General features: G+C 41.9%; 1 protein-coding gene across 3 annotated transcripts in view; it reads right to left on the bottom strand.

The window, feature by feature from the left end:
• BCAT1 (branched chain amino acid transaminase 1) overlaps positions 1–3896 on the bottom strand; it is a 216002-nt gene extending 212106 nt beyond the window's left edge. Inside the window, exons 1-2 of one of the 3 annotated variants that reach the window (XM_073788965.1) lie at positions 3663–3896; positions 3308–3511 (exon numbers count right to left, since the gene is read on the bottom strand). Coding sequence is in view for 1 of the 3 variants with exons in the window: in XM_073788962.1 (XP_073645063.1) it covers positions 3663–3668 (6 nt within the window). In the remaining 2 variants the exon portion in view is untranslated. Of the gene's footprint in view, positions 1–3307; positions 3631–3662 lie in introns of those variants that run through there. The other 2 variants (XM_073788962.1, XM_073788964.1) reach the window with 2 other exon arrangements.
• Positions 3897–20393: the final 16497 nt, after the last annotated feature.

The raw sequence follows: 20393 nt of genomic DNA, 5'->3' as shown, positions 1-20393 counted from the left end.
CATTTGGACATCTGTTAAGGGGATAAAGTTACAACACAAAGGCTGCCCACATTTACAACTGTAAAGTGAGCCGACCAGCCATGGTATCCTCCTGTGCTCAGAAAGAATGATGTACCATATAGGAAGTGGAGGCTGCCTGGGATAATGATGTCTATCATGGGAGGTACCAGATTCTCACTCTAATGGGGTAACTAAATCCCCTCGGGCATAATAAGGCTGAACATTCCACTGGGTTTCCGTAGTGTGGCATCTGTTAGTTAGAGGAATTACAGTTGCCAAGCCTAAAATAAGACAGAGAAAACTCTTCATTTTCATCTTTCTACACCCATTGAGGAGAGGCCATTCAGAGAAGCAAACAACCAGAAACCCCCAAAGATATAACTAACCCGAACTCTCACAGTGCCCACAGTTTAGAAACAACTCTTCATTTATGCACAGAAAAAGTTTACTCATAAGCCTAGACCTCTCAGGTTATACTATCCAGCTGTGCACTTCTTTAAAGAATTACAGAACCTTCAATTTAATAGAGTCAGGAGCCCAGAAGAGGGAATTCTCCGGGCCCGCAATGACAGCAGAGCCCAACGAGAAGAAGAAAGACTCCAGCAGCAACTCGGTCAGTGAAAAGCCACGGACTCTGTTTACTAGAGCCGTTCCAATGTCCTCCCCTCTATAAAGGCTTCTTTCCTTGCTGTGCAAAGACTTGCTTGTGGCTGGCCTTGGTCGCGAACCCCGAATTGCAATTCTCTGCTGATCCCGAACAAACCCATCTTTGCTGGAGAAATATTTGCCGCAGTCTATTTGTTTTAGGTCAACCCTTCCCTGGTCTATCTCTTAATATTAGAAATAATGAACTGAAGGGGAGCAGAATAGATCACCCCTAAAATATGCCTCTTTGGCAGAAGGATTATTTTGAACTGATTATCTCTGAAAGGCTGCAGACACAAAAGAATATTTGAAAACAGAGTAGAAGTTGCATTTACAAGGGAAATCCCCATTTGTAAGGGTGTCTCCCTCTCTGTACCGAGAAGGTACCGACTTAAATCTGTAATTTTCTGTGCATTGTCTGATAACCTCCCATAACTGGTTTGCTCCACTGCTCCAGCATCTTTCTTTTGTCTTTAGCTGAAGATGATATTTAAGGCGATAGCTTGGGCCATTGCAGGGAGTGACTCAGTTTTCCTGGGTATCTTTCATGCATACAGGAGGTATACATGTTATTAAACTTCTGGGGTTGTTTTCCTGTTAAGCTGTGTTTTATTACAGGGATATCTTAGTCAAGAATCTAGAAGGGTAGAGGGAAAATTATTTTTCCTCCCCTACAGAACTAAAAGTCCTGACCTGATGTAAGGGATAACATCTAAAATTATGAAAATAATTGGGAGATACACAACTACTGAAGGAAACCATAACTTGATTTTAATTCTTAGCATAAACCTCTGTAATAATCAGAGGACTGTTCTCAACTTTTTTTCACAAGATTTTAAGCCCATTTCAAATGATTAGACCTTCTCAGTTTCAATGAGCTAACAGGCAAGATCAATTCTTGCATACAAACGGAAAATTTTCTTAACTCATCTTCCTTTCTCTCTGTAGTTCTAAAATTAAATAAAATTATTTATTATGGAAGCTCACTAAATGAAATATTGGCCAAAATTAAACTCTCATTTTTTGTTCTCCCTTTTTCTTTTTTTTCTTTCTCACCATTGCAGGTTCTACCAATGCCCTTTTGTTAGGCCTGCTTAACTAGCTATGCATCTCTGAGCCTGGCCTGAGGGGCCACATCCTGTGTCTGGAATGTGAATCCCCTCTCCCTGCCCCACGTCCTGTTGGGCCCCCTGCGTGCACACACACACACACACAAACAGCCCTCTCCCTTCATTTAACCATGCACCCCTGCCAATGACTTCTTATCTCTGTCTTTTCAGATATGTGTCTCTTGTAAATCTCCACCTTAATTCAGTAAGTTATAGTATGTAATTACCATTTTTATACACATCCTATTCAATGTATACGCTATTTTACTCACTCGGTTGCCCATTCTGTAAGTGTCCATCTTAAAATAATAGCTCCCAGGCAAGACCATGTCTGGAAAATTTGCTGAGGACAGAGCCTATCATGGTGTCTTGTGCAAATAACTTTTTTTTTTTTTAAATGATGACCTAAGTATGAGCAATACTTAGGTAAAAGATTAGTAGAAAGGTTTTTTGAAATAATAAAAACACACTTAAAGGAACCTTAAATACTCCTTAGATCATGCCTAAAATACATAAGCATTTCTTTCTTAATCTTAGTAACATATCAGAAAACAGAAATGAGACTACTTGAAGATATCTTCAGTTCCTGTGTTATAAAAAGTACGTCGTAAAAGGGAAGGGGGTTTCGGACTCATGTTAAAGCACCCATGAACTTACAGATAATCAACTACATACAGATAATCAACCACAGTTCCACATGGTACAGGGGAAAGTTGGAAAAGCAAGACTGTTTATTCTCATAATTTTCTCCTTTTACTCACCAATTCAATACTCAATCAAAGTGTATTTTTCAGCTGAAAGTAGACAGGCATGAGCAAGTCAGAAATAGAATGTCTTAACTCTAGAAGAGGAAGGCTGCTGAATTTTTCACCCCGGCGCATTTGCATATCTCTTCTTAATACAGAACTACGTTTCCACTCGTTTCCTGCCTAATCATAGTGGAAATTTTTGTTTGGTGAAAAGGCACCATTGACATATTATTTCTCGTAAGTGAAACTGTAGACTGGAATGGGTTGTGGATAAGCCCAGTTGAAAACCATACTTATCTCCCTCCTTGGAAACTCTGAAGCTCAGCTTTTTTTTCTCCTCAAAGTTCAGACTGCATATAGGAATCTCCTACTTCCAAGATGTTAGAAGGCAGGACTACTTGCCCATCCTTCACTTTCCTTTAAAAAAGCTGCCCTTCAGTTTTTCATATCATTGCAGTTTTCCAGCGTGTTTTCCAGGAAAACAGAACCCTTAAATCTGTTCATTTCTACACATAAACCTTCCCAAGGAATAGGCAGCTGGGCTAATTATCCTTTATTAGCATAAGAATAAAAGACCCTAGGGTGTTCTTGAATAAAAGGATGCCCTTAGGCTTCTTTGATTTGTAACTCTTAGAAGCTTGACTATTCACAAGAAACAAAGTAAGACAAGCCTTCTGTTTTAATAGCGGTGAGACAGCCCCCCTTACCTAGTTCTGCACCTCCCTCTTTTATAACGTAACACCGAGCAGAAAACCCGTTTACAGCCAGTGACATCCCCCAGACCTCTCCTCCGAAATTCCCCACCTCCTGTGCATCTTAGAAAATTGAGAAGAGCTTCCTCTTCCTTTCCGCGCTTCAAAACAGGCAGGGAAAGGAGCTGCGAGCAGCCTTTTATCTCGGTTCACGAATGCAGTTGTGAAAGAGCTTGAGGCGGGCGGTACATCCTGTGAGCGGGGGTTAAGCAGAAGTCTGAAGAGAAGAAGAATGTAAGGTCCTGTCCGACGATGACTGATAAGGGAAAAATTGCAAACGTTTGCGTGGCAAGAAACCGTGTGGTCCTTCCTCCGTCCCCTTTCTGCCAACTGTGCGTTTGAGGAATCGCAGGCTCAATCCACACACACATTTTTGTAAAAGTACAGTCAGAATCATAAGCAGTTACCTTCATTGTTCGGTCGGCCGTCAGAGCAGCTCGAGGAGAGCGGAGGCAAAGGCGCTGCGTCCCAGGCGTTCCGGGCGGCGCGAGTCTGGGGAAGTGGCTGGAGTGGCGGCGGGCACACGTGGCGGGCGCCTCGCAGACTGGCCCTGGCAGCGGCGATCGCTGGCCCTCCTGCAGATTGCATCAGCAGGAAGAGTCTTGAGACTGTGTTTCCCGCAGACGGGCCCCAGCGGGTAGAGCCTCTTGCGCACGAAAATTCTGACCCGGCGCCCAGTCCAGACCCATACTCACCGCTCACTCCTGGGGGTGGAGGATGCCAGCTTTTCAAACGCGTAACCCCTGAATTAGTGCCTGGGTGTGCGTATATCATTGATGTGGCGATGTCAAAGAAAAGGAGAAAAACAGGTCACAGATCATGATTGTCATTCCCTCCTTAGCTGGCTGCCTGCCCGCCTCACTTTCCACTCCCCAGAGTAACTTTCCTGCATGCCCCCATCAACACAAATGTGTGTGTGGATGCTTAACTAAATTTGGTTAGGTGAATGAATGACAGAGTCTTTCATTTGATAAATTTATTGAGTTTTTTTTTTTTTTTTGGTGTCTCTGCGGGGTTTGTGGGATCTTAGTTCCCGGACCAGGGATTGAACCCGAACCCTGGGTGATGAAAGGGTGGAGCCTTAACCACTGAACCGCCAGGGAATTCCCTGAACTCTTATAAAGTGCCAGGTACTGGGCAAGATTCTAGGGGTAGAGTGGTAAAAAAAAAAAAAAAAAAAAAAGTGATACACATGGACCTTATATTTTATTTTTTGCGGTACGTGGGCCTCTCACTGTTGTGGCCTCTCCCATTGCGGAGCACAGGCTCCGGACGCGCAGGCTCAGTGGCCATGGCTCACGGGCCCAGCCGCTCCGCGGCATGTGGGATCTTCCCAGACCGGGGCACGAACCCGCGTCCCCTGCATCGGCAGGCGGACTCTCAACCACTGTGCCACCAGGGAAGCCCATGGAGCTTATATTTTAGAGTGGGAAACAGAAAATGAACATGAATCAGGTAGCAAAATGTCCATCAACTGATGAATGGGTAAATAAAATGCGGTATATTCACACAAAAGAATATTATTTGGTAATAAAAAGAAATGAACTACTGATACATGCTATAAAATGAATTAACCTTGCAAACATTACACAAAGTGAACAAAGCCAGTCACAAATGATCACAAATCATAATTCCATTTATCTGAAATACCCAGAATAGGAAGATCCATAGGGACAGAAAATAGATGGTTGTTGCCAATCTAGGGAGAGGGGGGAGTAGAGAGTCGCTGCTAATGTGTACAGGGTTTTTTGGGGGGATGATTAAAATGTTCTAAAATGCAATTGTGGTGATGGTTGCACAACTCTGTGAATACAATAAAATAGAATTATACTCTTTAAACAGGTCAATTGTATGAAGTGAATTATATCTCAATAAACGTGTTATTTTTTAAAAATCAGGTGGCAAGTAGAAAATTTTATGGGGATAAATAAACCATGGTAAAGGGATAGAGACTGATGGGGTGATAGACCTAAATGAATTAATGAGTAAATTCTGAACCATGCCTCGCAATGACTTCTGGATCCAATGACTTTCCTATGTAAGCAACAAAGGAAGAGAGAAGGTGGTATAAAGGCAAAGAGCTTGAAGGGAAGCTAGAAGTAAAGCGAAAGAGGAATTGTGGGAATTAACATCTACAGAAGAATATGAGAACAATCTCTCTATGGCTCTGTCTGTTCTCCTATTTCCCTCTGATGTTGAGAGGAGTGTCCCACAGAGGTCCCTCATTGCAATATGCAAACATTCCGCAAACTTCCCTCCTGGACACCAAAAATGCTGTTTCCCAAATGAAGAGGGTCATCGTCAGCCAAGATTGTTATGCTGTCAGTGGCGCTACACTTCAAGAAAGTCACAGTTAAAAGATATTAAAAGAAGTTGCATTCTTCAAACTTGATGTATTCCATATCTTTATTCATGGGCAGTGGGCTTTTTGTTTGTTTTGTGTGTATGTGTTTGTGTGTTTTTCTGAACTCAAAGAAGAGACAGAATTTCTAACAGTTCCCAGAGACACTAACTTTGAGATTCATTTCAAAGCCCCAGACAGCCCAGCTCCATTTTGTCATCACTGTCATTAAAAAGTCTGTTACTGGGCTTCCCTGGTGGCGCAGTGGTTGAGAGTCCGCCTGCCGATGCAGGGGACATGGGTTCGTGCCCCGGTCTGGGAAGATCCCACATGCCGCGGAGCGGCTGGGCCCGTGAGCCATGGCCGCTGAGCCTGCGCGTCCGGAGCCTGTGCTCCGCAACGGGAGAGGTCACAACAGTGAGAGGTCCGTCCGCGTACCGAAAAAAAAGAACAACAACAACAAAAAACGATCATCTAAGTTTTCTCCTACATTATCTTCTAGGAGCTTTTGTAGTTTTGTGTTTTACATTCAAGTCTATGATCCATTTTGAGTTAATTTTTGTGAGAAGCATAAGATCTGTGTCTAGATTCATTTTTTTTTTTTTGCATGTGTATGTCCAGTTGTTCCAGCATCATTTGTTGAAGAGACTATCTTTGCTCCATTGTATTGCCTTTGCTCCTTTATCAAAGATCAGCTGACTATATTTATGGGGGTCTATTTCTGGGTTCTCTATTCTGCTCCACTGGTCTATTCTTTTACCAATATCATACTCTCTAGACTCTTGTAGCTTTACAGTAAGTCTTCAAGCCTGGTCGTATTAGTCCTCCAACTTTATTCTTCAATATTGAGTTGGCTATTCTGGGTCTTTTGCCTCTCCATATAATCTTTATAATCAGATTGTCAATACCCCTAAAATAACTTGCTGCAATTTTGATTAGGATTGCATTGAATCTATAGATCAGGTTGGGAAGTACTGATATCTTGACAGTGTTGAATCTTTTGATCCACGAACATAGAATATCTCCCCATTTATTTTATTATTATATTTTTCATTAAATTTATTTATTTATTTTGGCTGTGTTGGGTCTTCGTTGCTGCATGTGGGCTTTCTCTAGTTGCATCAAGCGGGGGCTACTCTTTGTTGTGGTGTGCGAGCTTCTCACTGCGGTGGCTTCTCTTGTTGCAGAGCGCGTGCTCTAAGCACGCGGGCTTCAGTAGTTGTGGCACGTGGGCTCAGTAGTTGTGGCTCACGGGCTCTAGAGCGCAAGCTCAGTAGTTGTGGCACATGGGCTTAATTGCTCTGTGGCATGTGGGATCTTCCTGGACCAGGGCTCGAACCCGTGTCCCCTGCATTTGCAGGCGGATTCTTAACCACTGCACCACCAGGGAAGTCCTCCCCATTTATTTAGTTTGATTGTATTCATCAGAGTTTTATGTCTTTCTTATATAGATTTTGTATATATCTTGTTAGATTTATACCAAAGTACTTCATTTTGGGGGGTGCTAATATAAATAGTATTATATTTTAAATTTCAAATTCCATTAGTTTATTGTTTGTATATAAGAACGCAATTGACTTTTTTATGTTAACCTTATGTCCTGAAACCTTGCTAGAATGACTTATTAGTTCCAGGAATTTTTTTTTTTTTTTTGTAGATTCTTTCAGATTTTGTACATAGATGATCATGTCATCTGCAAATGAAGACAGTTTCCTGTCTTCCTTCCCTATCTGTATGCCTTCTATTTCCTTTTCTTGACTCATTGCATTATCAAGGGCTTCCAATAAAATGTTGAAAAGGAGTGGTGAGAGGGGATCCTTGCTTTGTATCTGATCTTGGTGGGAAATCTTTGTCAACGAAAATTAAATTAGCCATCAAGTTAAGAAGAAAAAAAGGGCATTTTATTCGAGCCAAACTGAGGATTATAACCCGGGAAGCAGATTCTCAAAGCTCTGAGAACTGTTCTGCCTGTTAGAAGTCAAAGGCATTAATCATATACATCTTTGAGACAAAGGATCAAACATCAAAATGACATACTGGTAGTTTACCAAGGATACATAGTCCAGATAAGCACGTACAAAACAAGCAGCAAGTCACCATGACCTCCTACAGAGCTGGGAAAGAACACTATTCTTTTAAGAAGTTACTTAGCTAGGGTAAGAAGAAAGAAAGAAAAAAAATTGATCTTTATGGTTGAGCGGTCCCTCCCAACTTTGAGGAGCTCTGGTTAATGTGTAATGCAGTTGCACCCTGCACATTCGGGAGGGAAGAGGCCCAAACAAACACAGAGAGAGAATTTTATGTTTAATTTTTTTCTTGTTCTGCCTTAAAACACAAATTTTATTTCATCAGCTTCGCGTTTCTCACCATTAAGTACAATGTTATCTTGAGATATTTTGTGGATAGTCTATCAAGTTGAGAAAGTTCACCTCTCTTCCTAGTTTACTGAGAGTTTTTATCATGAACGGGTATTGAATTTTGTCAAATACGTTTTCTGCATCTATTGATATGATCGTGTGGTTTTTCTTTTTTAGTTTGTTGATGTAATGGATCACATTAATTGATTTTCAAATGTTGCACCAGTCTGGCATATCTGGAACAAATACCACTTGGCTGTGGTATATAATTCTTTTTATACTTTCTTGGATGTGATTTGCTAACATTTTGTTGAGGCTTTTTGCATCTATTTCATGAGAGATATTGGCCTGAAATTTTCTTTTCTTGTAATGTCTTTGTCTGGTTTTGGTATTAGGGTAATACTGGCCTCATAGAATGAGTTAGGAAGTATTCTGTCTGTTTGTATCCTCTGAAAGAGCTTGTAGAGAGTTGGAATAATTTTTTTCCTTAAATGTTTGGTAGAATTAACCAAGGAATCCATCTGGGCATGTTGCTTTCTATTTTGGAAGGTTATTTATTATTTATTCTGTTTCTTTAATAGATATAGGCCTGTTCATATTGTTATTTTTTCTAGTGTGAGTTTTGGCAGATTGAATCTTTCAAGGAATTGGTCCATACTCTTTTTAGAGACATTATAATTTAATGTATTAATGATTTACAATCTAATTTATTAATATTTCACCTCCTGTTCTCAGTGATAGACACACAGGCCTCAGAGAATTTACAACTTCTGTTCTCAGTCACAGGTCAAAAGTCAATATAGAAACACAAAAACTCTCTGGTCATATCTCAAAGAGCTATTCTCCTTCCCAGTGGGCACAAAATATTTTCTGAATTGACTTGTGCTCACGAATAGACAAATACAGAAACAAAAAATGACTACAGTGGAAGATTGATCCTCATCATTCTCAGAGAGATCACCAAGGGGGCAGATGATGGAATCAGATCCTCAGTTATTGCAATTATTGCTGCCACCAATGAGGAGATTGCCACCATGTGCGTCACATGGAAGTGACGCCTAAAAGTCCATTACCCACGACTTCCTGGACCATACTGTAGAAAAAATGTGGTCCAACCACTATTTCCTAAGGACTCAGGAATATACAGGGTGCTCTCTCAATTATAAAACAAAGACCCAGCTAGTGGTCCAGGACCAGCTGTGTGTTGCGGCAGCTCCACTGGCTCACAAGAGCCATTCCTAGCTTTGCAGCCAGGGACTCCATCTTGGTAGCTCATCATTGGCTACATTGGAAGTATTTATACCACAGAAGTCAGTAGATGCTGAAAATAAGCCCCTGTGCCACTTCAAAGAACCAGTTGTTGAACATTTACCACTGTTTTGTTTTTTTTTTTTTTGCGGTACGCGGGCCTCTCACTGTTGCAGCCTCTCCCGTTGCGGAGCACAGGCTCCGGACGCGCAGGCTCAGCGGCCATGGCTCACGGGCCCAGCCGCTCCGCGGCATGTGGGATCCTCCCGGACTGGGGCACGAACCCGTGTCCCCTGCATCGGCAGACGGACTCTCAACCACTGTGCCACCAGGGAAGCCCACCACTCTCTTTTATCCACTGGTTTCTGGACCTAGTAATGAAAAGACAAATGGCCCAAATCACAAGTTAAACAGAATGTGGATAGATTAGTAGATTTGGCCAAGAAAAGAAATAAAAACAAATACACAGAATTAAAAGAAAAGGAGACTGAGGGAGAGAGTCAGCAGAGGGAAAATTCTATTGACCCATGACTGGGCTTAAGCAGCCCATGAGGTGTACCTCTAAGGCAGGTTAATTGATCCTGGCAGATGAGTCCACTTGGACATCTCAGTAAGACCTCCCAAACTTCCAAAGAATAAACTGCAAAAGCTAGTAACACGACTCCGTACAAATATAGAATGAACATGTGTCAAAAATTTATTTCGTTCATTAATGAGGGAGACAACATGAGAATAAAGCTGATTCCAGAAATTATAGGAGAGACAGAAGTATTTGTAGTCAGCGAAAGAGGGACTGCAGAAACAAGATGGCAAAGTTATTTTACATAATTATTTAAACGAAAGTTTAAATTGACGTATTTCTCAAATAGAAAGACCATTTTGACTTGGGGCCTTTGCAGATCCTTGTTATTATTCAAGAAGGAGTGTGATAGAGATTGTGTGACACTTGATTTAACGGCTAATGAATGTATTGCACTAGCACCATGAGAATGGAAGAGACTAATTGCCTTCCAAGAGTTTATCAGGTAGTGGAGACAGGTACTGCAGAGACCTCTCTAATAGATGATAGATTTTATAACCTACCTAATAAAGAAACAAAGTGTTCTGGAAGGTTAGAAAATAGAGCTAGTAGTTCTTTTAGTATAGGACAGTTCACAGTGGACAGACAATATTTTACTTGTTGAAAAAATATTTGAATAACTTAATTCTGGCTGACATTCACTGAGTATTGTCTTTGTGGCAGGTACCACTTTAAGCACTTTATATGTTTGAAGTTGTGGAATGTTTACAAAACCTCTTCATATTGGTAGTATTATCATTGCTGTTTTCCTGATGGTGCTGCTGAAGCACAGAGAGGTTAAGCAACTTGCCCGAGGTCACACAGCTAGTAAGTAGCATAGCTGGGATTTGAAACTGGGCAATCTCCTCCAATCGGGACTTTTAACCACCATGCTCTGCTGCCAAGGAAGGAAGGGAGTTACAGAAGGAAGTGGAATCAGGGAACTCTGCATGAAAGAGGTGGCCTTTATACTAAGTCTTTCTGTAAGAACAAAATCCTGTGTAAGAGAGTAATACTTTTTTTCAAAAATGGCAGGAATATGTCTGCAACATCCGATGTCCCATATCATTGGTGTTTTTCACTAGTGTCACAACTCCCACTGAGAGGGTTTATGGGAAATTTGGAAAGTCAGTGAAGAGCAAAGAAATAGATTACAGCAATTCACCATCACAGGTCTAGATGGTAATCTCCTGGAAGGCAGTCCTAAGGTTCTGTTCATTTTTTTCTCTAATATCTTGATTTTACTTAAGTTCTATTCATTTTTGTACTCTCAGTTCCAGGAGATAAGAAAAAATTTTGTATTATGTACACATCTGTGTCACAAAGTAAGTAACCAGAATTTTCTGATATCAGGCAAATTTTCTTTCTTTTTTTTCTGTTTAATATTTTTTTTATTGAAGTATAGTTGATTTACAATGTTGTGTTAGTTTCAGGTGTACAGCAAAGTGATTCAGTTTTATATATATATATATATATATATATATATATATATATATATCCATTTTTTCAGCTTCTTTTCCCTTAAAGGTTATTACGGAGTATTGAGTATAATTCCCTGTGCTATACAGTAGGTCCTTTTTGGTTATCTATTTTATATATAATAGTGTGAATATGTTCATCCCAAACTCCTAATTTATCCCTCCCCCCACTTCTCCTTTGGTAACCATAAGTTTATTTCTTATGTCTGTGGATCCATTTCTGTTTTGTGTATAAATTCATTTGTATCTTTTTTTTTAGATTCTACATTTAAGTGTTATCATATGATATTTGCCTTTCTCTATTTGGCTTACTTCACTTACTATGTTCACCTCTAGGTCCACCCACAGGTAACTTTTCAATAATCAAATGCAGCGCTGTCAGATGGAGCTTACTGTGATGGCGAAAATGTTCTATATTCTGCTCTGTTCAATAGAGTCGCCACCAGCCATGTGGCTATGGAGCCCTTGAAATGTGGCGCATGTGACTGAGGAATGGAATTTTAAAAAGTCTTATTTTAATTAATTTAAATTTAAATAACCACATATGGGCAGCATATATAATCATAGGAGTTCAATTTTTTCCAAAACCTCCTGTGTGGTTCCAGATAATGAGTGGTATGCAGATTGGTCAGTTGGTGTCTTAATATTCACAGCTTTGTGGGCTAATGTATAACAGGCAGGACCTGCTCTCAAGCTGGAAGTGGCTTGCCGTAGCAGTTTCCTCAAGTTTAGGAAATATAAAGCTGGAATGATATACTTGTGGTCATATTTAATTAATTTTTACCACTTAGGAAAATATTCTTAAAAATAGACAGCACTTCAGATATTATGGGTCCACAGGAGACTTAGAAATCACTCCCAAACCTGGAAGAGATATAGATTCTCAGGGATCTCAGTTGCACTGTGGATTCTTTTTTTTTTTTTTTTTAATAAATTTATTTATTTTTGGCTGCGTTGGGTCTTCGTTGCTGCGCAGGGGCTTTCTCTAGTTGCAGTAAGTGGGGTCTACTCTCCATTGCAGTGCGCCAGCTTCTCATGGTGGTGGCTTCTCTTGTTGCGGAGAACAGGCTCTAGGCACGCGGGCTTTAGTAGTTGTGGCATGCGGGCTCAGTAGTTGTGGCTCGCGGGCTCTAGAGCACAGTCTCAGTAGTTGTGGTGCATGGGCCTGGCTGATCTGCAGCATGTGGGATCTTCCCAGACCAGGGCTCGAACCCGTGTCCCCTGCATTGGCCGGTGGACTCTTAACCACTGCGCCACCAGGGAAGCCCAGCACTATGGATTCTGAGAGAGATTAAACTGCTAGAGTGTCTGTTCTGGAAGAGAACAGGCTGCATATAAAATGCTGTGAAGGAAGTTTCTAGGCTTGGATGTAATAGATTATTGAAGGATAGCTGAATTTCAATTTCTTAGTTTTCTATAATGGATTTCGACTGCCCATTGACATTGCAAGTCCGATATGGAAAAGTTCTATTTAAAACATGCATGTCTGTGTGTGTGTATGTGCGTGTGCGCACACACATACACACACAAGCACATGGCTTTATTTTGGAAATATTGGGAGTTAAAGAAAAGTAAAATTTGACTACTCAGAACTTCCATTGTTAATAATCTGGGTTTACTTTTCAGGCTTTTTCCTTTTCTCTTTATATATTTGAGATCATAGTATATATAATTTGCTTTTATTTGCTTTAAAAATTTAAAGATTATTTTTGTACTATTCTCGTTTTATCAGCTTTGGGTGTCCCCCTGCCTTTTTAGTTGTATTTGAGAGTTCACAGAAGATCAACTCCTCAGAACTGTGTGCTGCAGAAATGCCACCACAGCCTTTTGAGCTGCCAAAGAGCTTTATTAAGTCAACAAAACACTTCCTCAGCTTTGAGCTGCTGTGCAGCGGGATTCAACACAGACATTCCACTTGTCTGGATTTTCCATTTTGAGACTCATGTACGTTAGAAAAATATGTAAGTTCTACCATTTTCTTGTTCTTATTTCCTTTATTTATGCTTTTATTGATAGCCATATTTTCTAAAATAAGAGGTATTCATCGACATAGGACTTTGGTTGGACATAGAGAATATCTTCGAGGAAGGTGTTATAAAGTGTGTAATTTACTTTTAAAAACTTCAATGTAGTTGGCAGAATATTACGTATGCGCCAATTAGTTGAAGCTGCATTTCCAGGGGTGACCAGCTGCCCTGCTCTCCAGCATGTGTTCCAGGGTCGTTATCTAGCTCAGCACAGAAAAAGCCAGCTCTCTGCTATCCGAGCTCCGCCATCAACCTTGGCAAATTAGTATATTGGATGTTAAATATGAGTTTTTATTGCCAAAACTAGTGTCTGTTTAGTAAGAGTGTGGATGTTAGAAGCTGGTTCTCACTGGGGAAAAGAATACTCTCTCTCGATCTATGTATAGGCAAAATAATTTAGGGACCCCCTGTAGCTCAACTCACAATCAAAGGTATGATAGGCTCCCCCCAGTGAGCCCTGCCTTTGTGTTATCCCTGAATCTAAGTGTGGGCTGGATTTACTGACTTGATTACAATGAATAGAATATGGCAGAAATGATGGGATATCACTTCCAAAATTAGCTTTAAAAAGACTTTGCTATTCTTGGTCTGTGTGTGTGTTTGTGTAAATTCTTCATTTTCTCTCCCACTTTCTCTTGGATTGCTCACCCTGGGGGAAGCCAACCGCCAAGTTGTGAGGCAGCCGTGCTGAGAGACCCATGTGGTGAGGGATGGAGGCCCGCCAGTAATCACGGGAGTGATCTTGGAAGTAGAACCACCCAGCTACACAGTTCCAGATTCCTCACCCGCAGAAACTGTGAGGTAATACAGGTTTATTGATCTGGGCCTCTAACTCTCGGGGTGATTTGCTTCCCAGCAATATATATAATTAATATAATTAATATATAATTAATAATATAATATAATTAATATATATTATAATATATTATAATATATTATAATATATTAAAATATTAATATAATTAATAAATAATTTAATTAATAATTAATTAATAATTAATTAATTAATATAATTATATATAATTAATATATAATTAATAAAGACAGGTGCGTAAGACCTAAAGAAGCGGAAAGACACGACTTGGGGTGTCCGATATATTTTTGGCAATTACATAGCTAACGCTCGGAGTGCCTGCATTGTGCTAGGCAGTCAGTGTTCTGTGTACTTTACATAGAGTAGTTCATTTAATCCTCACTTTGATCCTGTTATTATCACCATTTTACAGACAAAGACACTGCCACAGAGAGGTTAAGTCCAAGAGGCAGAGCTTAGAGGAAACCTCGGCCGTCTAGATCTTGGGTCCATGCTCTTAACTGCTCTGCTGTCCTGCTCCTCTTATGGTTAATTCTAGTGGGGAGAGTGAAGCAAGTTTGGTCAGAATAGGCAGGGGTCATTGCCATTATAGGCAGGGGCGGAGGAGGCATAAGCAGAAACAAGAAGTTGGAAAGGCTCCCTAAAGGCTAACTTTGACTTTACTAAGCATACTCTACGTGAATAAAATCACACCCCCACCCCCTTTCTCCCACTAAGAGCAACTAGCAGACTAGGAGGAAATCTGCCTGTTTTGGGAGCATTTTTCAAGAGACACAGAAAGCCTAAGTAGTAGATAAGGTAGATATGGCCATCAGTGCCGTTTTGTGATAATATCTTTTTTTTTTTTTCCGGCTGCGCCTTGCTGCTTGTGGGATTTTAGTTCCCTGACCAGGTATCGAACCAGGTCCCCGGCAGTAAAAGCACTGAGTCGTTATCTAGCTCAGTTATCTAGCTCCATTTTATCCCTGTGAAAATGTCTGTTTGCTCAAATAAATTAACATTTATTTTAATAAATGTTAAATACACAGACATTATCCCTGTGATAATGTCTGTTTGCTCAAATAAATTAACATTCCCATCCCAAATGACTCCCTCAGAAGAAATAAACCCATCAACAGATTGACCCATGCAGCCTTCCTCCAGGATAAAACAAAATATATTATTGTGATTTTTTACAAATAATGGAGGTCATAGGCCATTTTGCTTTCTTTCTCTTCCTTTTCACAGTGACCTCCGTGCAACCATATGTGGCACTTAAAATAGCGTGAAGGGAGCAGGCACTCTGGGGTCTCAGCAGAGCCCCAGATTCATTCACGCCGGTCCTGTCCACGCAGAGGCCACCAAGAAATCCCCAGCATCTGTGCTATGAGCACTGTCACGTGATTGGCGAAAAAAATAAATCCCCAGCACACTTTGGTTGTTGTTGACAAAAATGCTATATTGAAGGTCAGGAAATGAAGCCCAGTTGAGTTGTCCCAGCAAGATAATGGTAGACAAAACAAATTATTGGAAAGAATTTTAAAGAAGGTGTAAGCATTGATGACTCCCTCTTATGACCTACGCAGTGCTGACTTATATCACAGGAGTCAGGATCATTCTACCCTTGTCCCAGTTTCACACCTGGCTGCCGATTTTCAGGACTAGAAGTTCTTGTCTGAGAAACCTCCTCTCTCCCATAACACAACAAAGCTGAATCTGTTGATTTGGGTATGTGGAGAAGGCGCAGGTTTTACGGAGAGTGATCCATTATTCAACTCCGTGTGCTAGTTACTTTGTGAGTAGTTTTATGGGGGAAAAGTCATGGCGAATAAGTGATTGCATTTTGCATATCATAAAAAACAAGAAGGCGGGTGGAATACTTACGTAACACAACACTAACACTGATTCTTACCTGCCAGGCGGGAAAAATAAAAACATGTTTGTCTTGCAAACTAATCAGAGCTCTGGTTCAAGTATTTATGATTGCACATTTGGGAGGAATGAAATTTCTCTTCCATTTTAAAAATATGGGTATGTGTTCTATTTGGTGTTCTAGTATATAATATGGAAACATGAACCACTTGAGGGCTTGTTTTTGAAAGTATACCCCAGGCTGATATATAAAATATAAATGGCTCAGTCACTAGAGCCATACACAGCCTCCTCTTGGAGAAAGAACCTAAACTTTGGGTTTACATAGTTATTGGAACACCCTACCACTGCCACTCATTGCCACAGTCATACCCTTGACCTTGTTTTTTTTTTTTTTTTTTTCTTTGCGGTACGTGGGCCTCTCACTGTTGTGGCCTCTCCCGTTGCAGAGCACAGGCTCCGGACGCACAAGCCCAGCGGCCATGGCCCACGGGCCCAGCCGCTCCGCGGCATGTGGGATCTTCCCGGACCAGGGCACGAACCCGTGTCCCCTGCATCGGCAGGCAGACGCCCAACCACTGCGCCACCAGGGAAGCCCGACCTTGTTTTTAACAATAGCCAGAGCCCTGTCGAATCCCAAATTCTGGATTCCACTCTGACTGCCATCTTCTACCCCACCTTCACCGTTCTTTCACTCCACCAGCATCTCCCCTCCACTGATTCTGTTACTGTTGCATCGTCCTGTATCCCCTCACTGACATCCTATGTTTCCTCTCTGCCCAGGCTAAATCCCGTGTCCATCAGCAGAGTCACTCTCAGAACCACTGACTCCTAATGTCTCATATCAAACTTGCTTGGATAAATCACAACCCTAGTTAACTCCAATTTTCCATTGACTCTGTGCTTATACCCACGCACCTAAAAATCATGCAACTGTGCTAGCTGGTCTCACGTGAGATTAGGGACAATGAACCTTCGTGCTGACTCTCATACTGTCCAGCAATCATACTGTGCTTCCCTAATCCAGTCTCTCTCATGCTTTCTCCTAGGTTCTGTTATACGTTTCCCTCTCTCCTCAAACTTCCAACACTGTTTCCCTTTGCTGAGATAATCGAAACAATCAGAAGAAAACATTCACCACCCCTCCCCTGTACCCACCTACCTGCATCTGGGCCCAAACTCAGTACCTTCCCAGTCCTGGGGATAGGCTGTCTCTGTGGCTAGCCCTTACCGGCTACTAGGCCTCCTTCTCTGATACATGGTCACCCACAATTTCCACCATTCCCAACTCTCTCTCCTGCAATCTCAATTTTTCCCTCTACATCAGATTATTCCCATAAACATGCAAGCATACTCTTATTTCTTCCAACTAAGAGAAACCCAAAGCACTAAACTTCCTTGACTCCATTTCCTTCTCTGCTATTGTCTATTTCTATCTTTCCTTTCATAGCAAACTCTTTTTCTTTTTAAACAGCTTCATTGAGGTAGAATTAACATACAAAACCCCAGCACATACTTAATGCATACAGTTCGATGAGTTTGGACATACGCCTACACCTGTGACACCACCACCATTATCAAGGCAATAATTATATCCATTACCTCCAAAGGTTTCCTTATGTCTCTTTGCCCTTTTTTTTTTTAATGGTCAGAATACTTAACACAAGATCTACCTCTTAACAAACTTTTAAGTGCACTCTATAATTTTGTGAACTATAAGCACAATATTGTACAGCAATCACAGTGAACTCTTTTTCTTAACAATTAATTAATTAATTTATGGCTGCGTTGGGTCTTCGTGGCCGCACGCTGGCTTTCTCTAGTTGCAGTGAGTGGGGGCTACTCTCCATTGCGGTGCGCTGACTTCTCATTGCGGTGGCTTTCCTTGTTACGGACCCTAGGTGCTCAGGCTTCAGTAGTTGTGGCTCCCGTGCTCTAAAGCGCGGGCTCAGTAGCTGTGGCGCAGGGCGCTTAGTTGCTCCACGGCCTGTGGGATCTTCCCGAGCCAGGGATCGAACCCATGTCCCTTGCAGTGGCAGGCGGATTCTTAACCACTGTGCCACCAGGGAGGTCCCCAATCAGTGAACTCTTAAGAAGCAGGATCCATACTCAGTCTCTAATTTCTCTCCTCCTGTTCACTTTTAAACACATTATAATTGTCAACTTAAAAAAAAAAAAGCACAATGTGAGGGCTGTTAAGTTTTATTGGGGGCTTGCTGAGGACTATAGCCCGGGAGCCTCTCAGGTAGCTTGAGGAACTGCTCCAAAGGGGTGCGGGGGGAGGTCAGCATGTATGTGATTTTGGTGAAGGGGTTACGTGCAACCAAGCACAGATCTCGGTAGAAGGTCGCTGCTAGTCACGAGGAGCAGGTGTCTCTGTTAATGATTTTAGTGCTTTTCAAGGTATGAGAAGATGCAAGACATTGGGTTCATAAAATTTTCTCCTGAAAATAACTACCTGAAGGCCTGTTCTGCCAGTTTTCCCCAGAGCACAGAGTGCCTCATTCCTGATCTCTGCCCTGAACTCCTTTCAGGGTGTGTTAAAGGTCAGTGACTGCAGTGGCTAGTGACTTCATTCTTGTAGAACTAGATGGTGAGCAACATTCTTTCGTTCGCAAAATGAAATTGCTCTTTTCAAGATTACCACCTACCTGCTCCTTTATGGCTAATCCCAAATCATGTCCTGGTCCTCATTTTACCTGACTGATCAGCAGTTGATCACTTTGTCTTACTTGAAACTTTCCCCACCTGGCTTTGAGGACATCACATTTACTGGATTTTCCTCCTTCTACCTTCCTTTTTTTTAAAAAAATATTTGTTTATTTATTTATTTGGCTGCATCGGATCTTAGTTGTGGCATGTGGGCTCCTCGCGGTGTGTGGACCTCTCTCTAGTTGTGGTGCATGGGCTCTAGAGCGCGTGGGCTCAGTCGTTGTAGCGCACGGGCTCAGCTCCCCCACAGTATGTGGGATCTTAGTCCCCTGACGAGGGACCAAACCCGAGTCCCCTACATTGGAAAGCGGACTCTTAACCACTGGACCACAAGGGAAGTCCCCCTTCTACCTTTCTGCTGCTCTTTTTCAGTCTCTTTTGCTGGTTCCTCCTCATCCCATTACCCATACTGATCAATGTTGACATGTCCTAGGTCTCAGGCCTTGGACTTCTCTTTCCCATCTGCCTTCGCTTCCTGGGTGAGCTCAATAGGTCCCACAGACTTATATGCCACCTTTATGCTGAGGACTCCCTGTTTTGTTTTGTTTTTTAAATTTAATTAATTAATTTATTTTTGGCTGCTTGGGTCTTCGTTTCTGTGCGAGAGCTTTTCTCTAGTTGCGGCAAGTGGGGGCCACTCTTCATCGCGGTGCTCAGGCCTCTCTTGTTGCGGGGCACAAACTCCAGACGCGGAGGGTCAGTAGTTGTGGCTCATGGGCTTAGTTGCTCCACGGCATGTGGGATCTTCCCAGACCAGGGCTCGAACCCGTGTCCCCTGCATTGGCAGGCGGACTCTCAACCACTGCACCACCAGGGAAGCCCCAGGACTCCCTGTTTTATACTATCTCCAACCCAAACCTCTCCCCTGAATCCAGACCATGTCCTCAACTGCCTATTTGACAACCTCCACTTGAATATTTAATATTTATTTATTTATTTATTTTTGCGGTACGCGGGCCTCTCACTCTTGTGGCCTCTCCCGTTGTGGAGCACAGGCTCTGGACGCGCAGGCTCAGCGGCCATGGCTCATGGGCCCAGCCGCTCAGCCGCATGTGGGACACGAACCCGTGTCCCCTGCATTGGCAGGCGGACTCTCAACCACTGCGCCACCAGGGAAGCCCCAAATATTTAATATTTAATAGGATCTTAGACTCAACCTTCTGAAACTGAGCTCCTGATACTCATCCCTCCCTCTACGACGTCTCAATTAATCGCAGCTACATTCCTCCAGTTGCTCAGGTCAAAATCTTGAAGTCATTCTTGAGTCTTCTGTTAGTCTCATGCCAGCATATCCTGTCTCATCTAACAGCATCTATCTACCTATCTACCTCTCTGTCTATCTACCTATCTGTCTATCTATTCATCTATCTGTCTATCATCATCTGTCCATCTCTCTATGACTTCTTGTCATTATTTCTCCTCCTGGATTCTTGTTATAAACATCTAACTAATCTCACTGTTTCTACCCTTGACTCCTTTCAGTTTATTCATTTATTCAGAGCACATACCTGCTCTCCTTAAAATCCTTCAACGGCTTCCTACCTTGCTTAGAGTAAAAGCCAATGTTCTTCTATAACCCAAAGATCTTACATGATTAGTTTTCCCCATTAATGCTCTGACCTCATTTCCTATTACCCTCCTCTATCCTTTTCACTCCAGTCACACAGGCCTCCTTGCTGTTTCTCAAACATGCCGGGCAAACTTGCACCTCAGGACCTTTGCACTTGCTTTTCTGCCTGGATGCATTTTCT

The sequence above is a fragment of the Tursiops truncatus genome, chromosome 11 (genome assembly GCF_011762595.2).
Source record: "Tursiops truncatus isolate mTurTru1 chromosome 11, mTurTru1.mat.Y, whole genome shotgun sequence".
In the NCBI taxonomy this organism is placed as follows: Eukaryota; Metazoa; Chordata; class Mammalia; order Artiodactyla; family Delphinidae; genus Tursiops; species Tursiops truncatus.
Note: the sequence above shows the minus strand (reverse complement) of the source record. Positions and strands in the feature narration are given on the sequence as shown.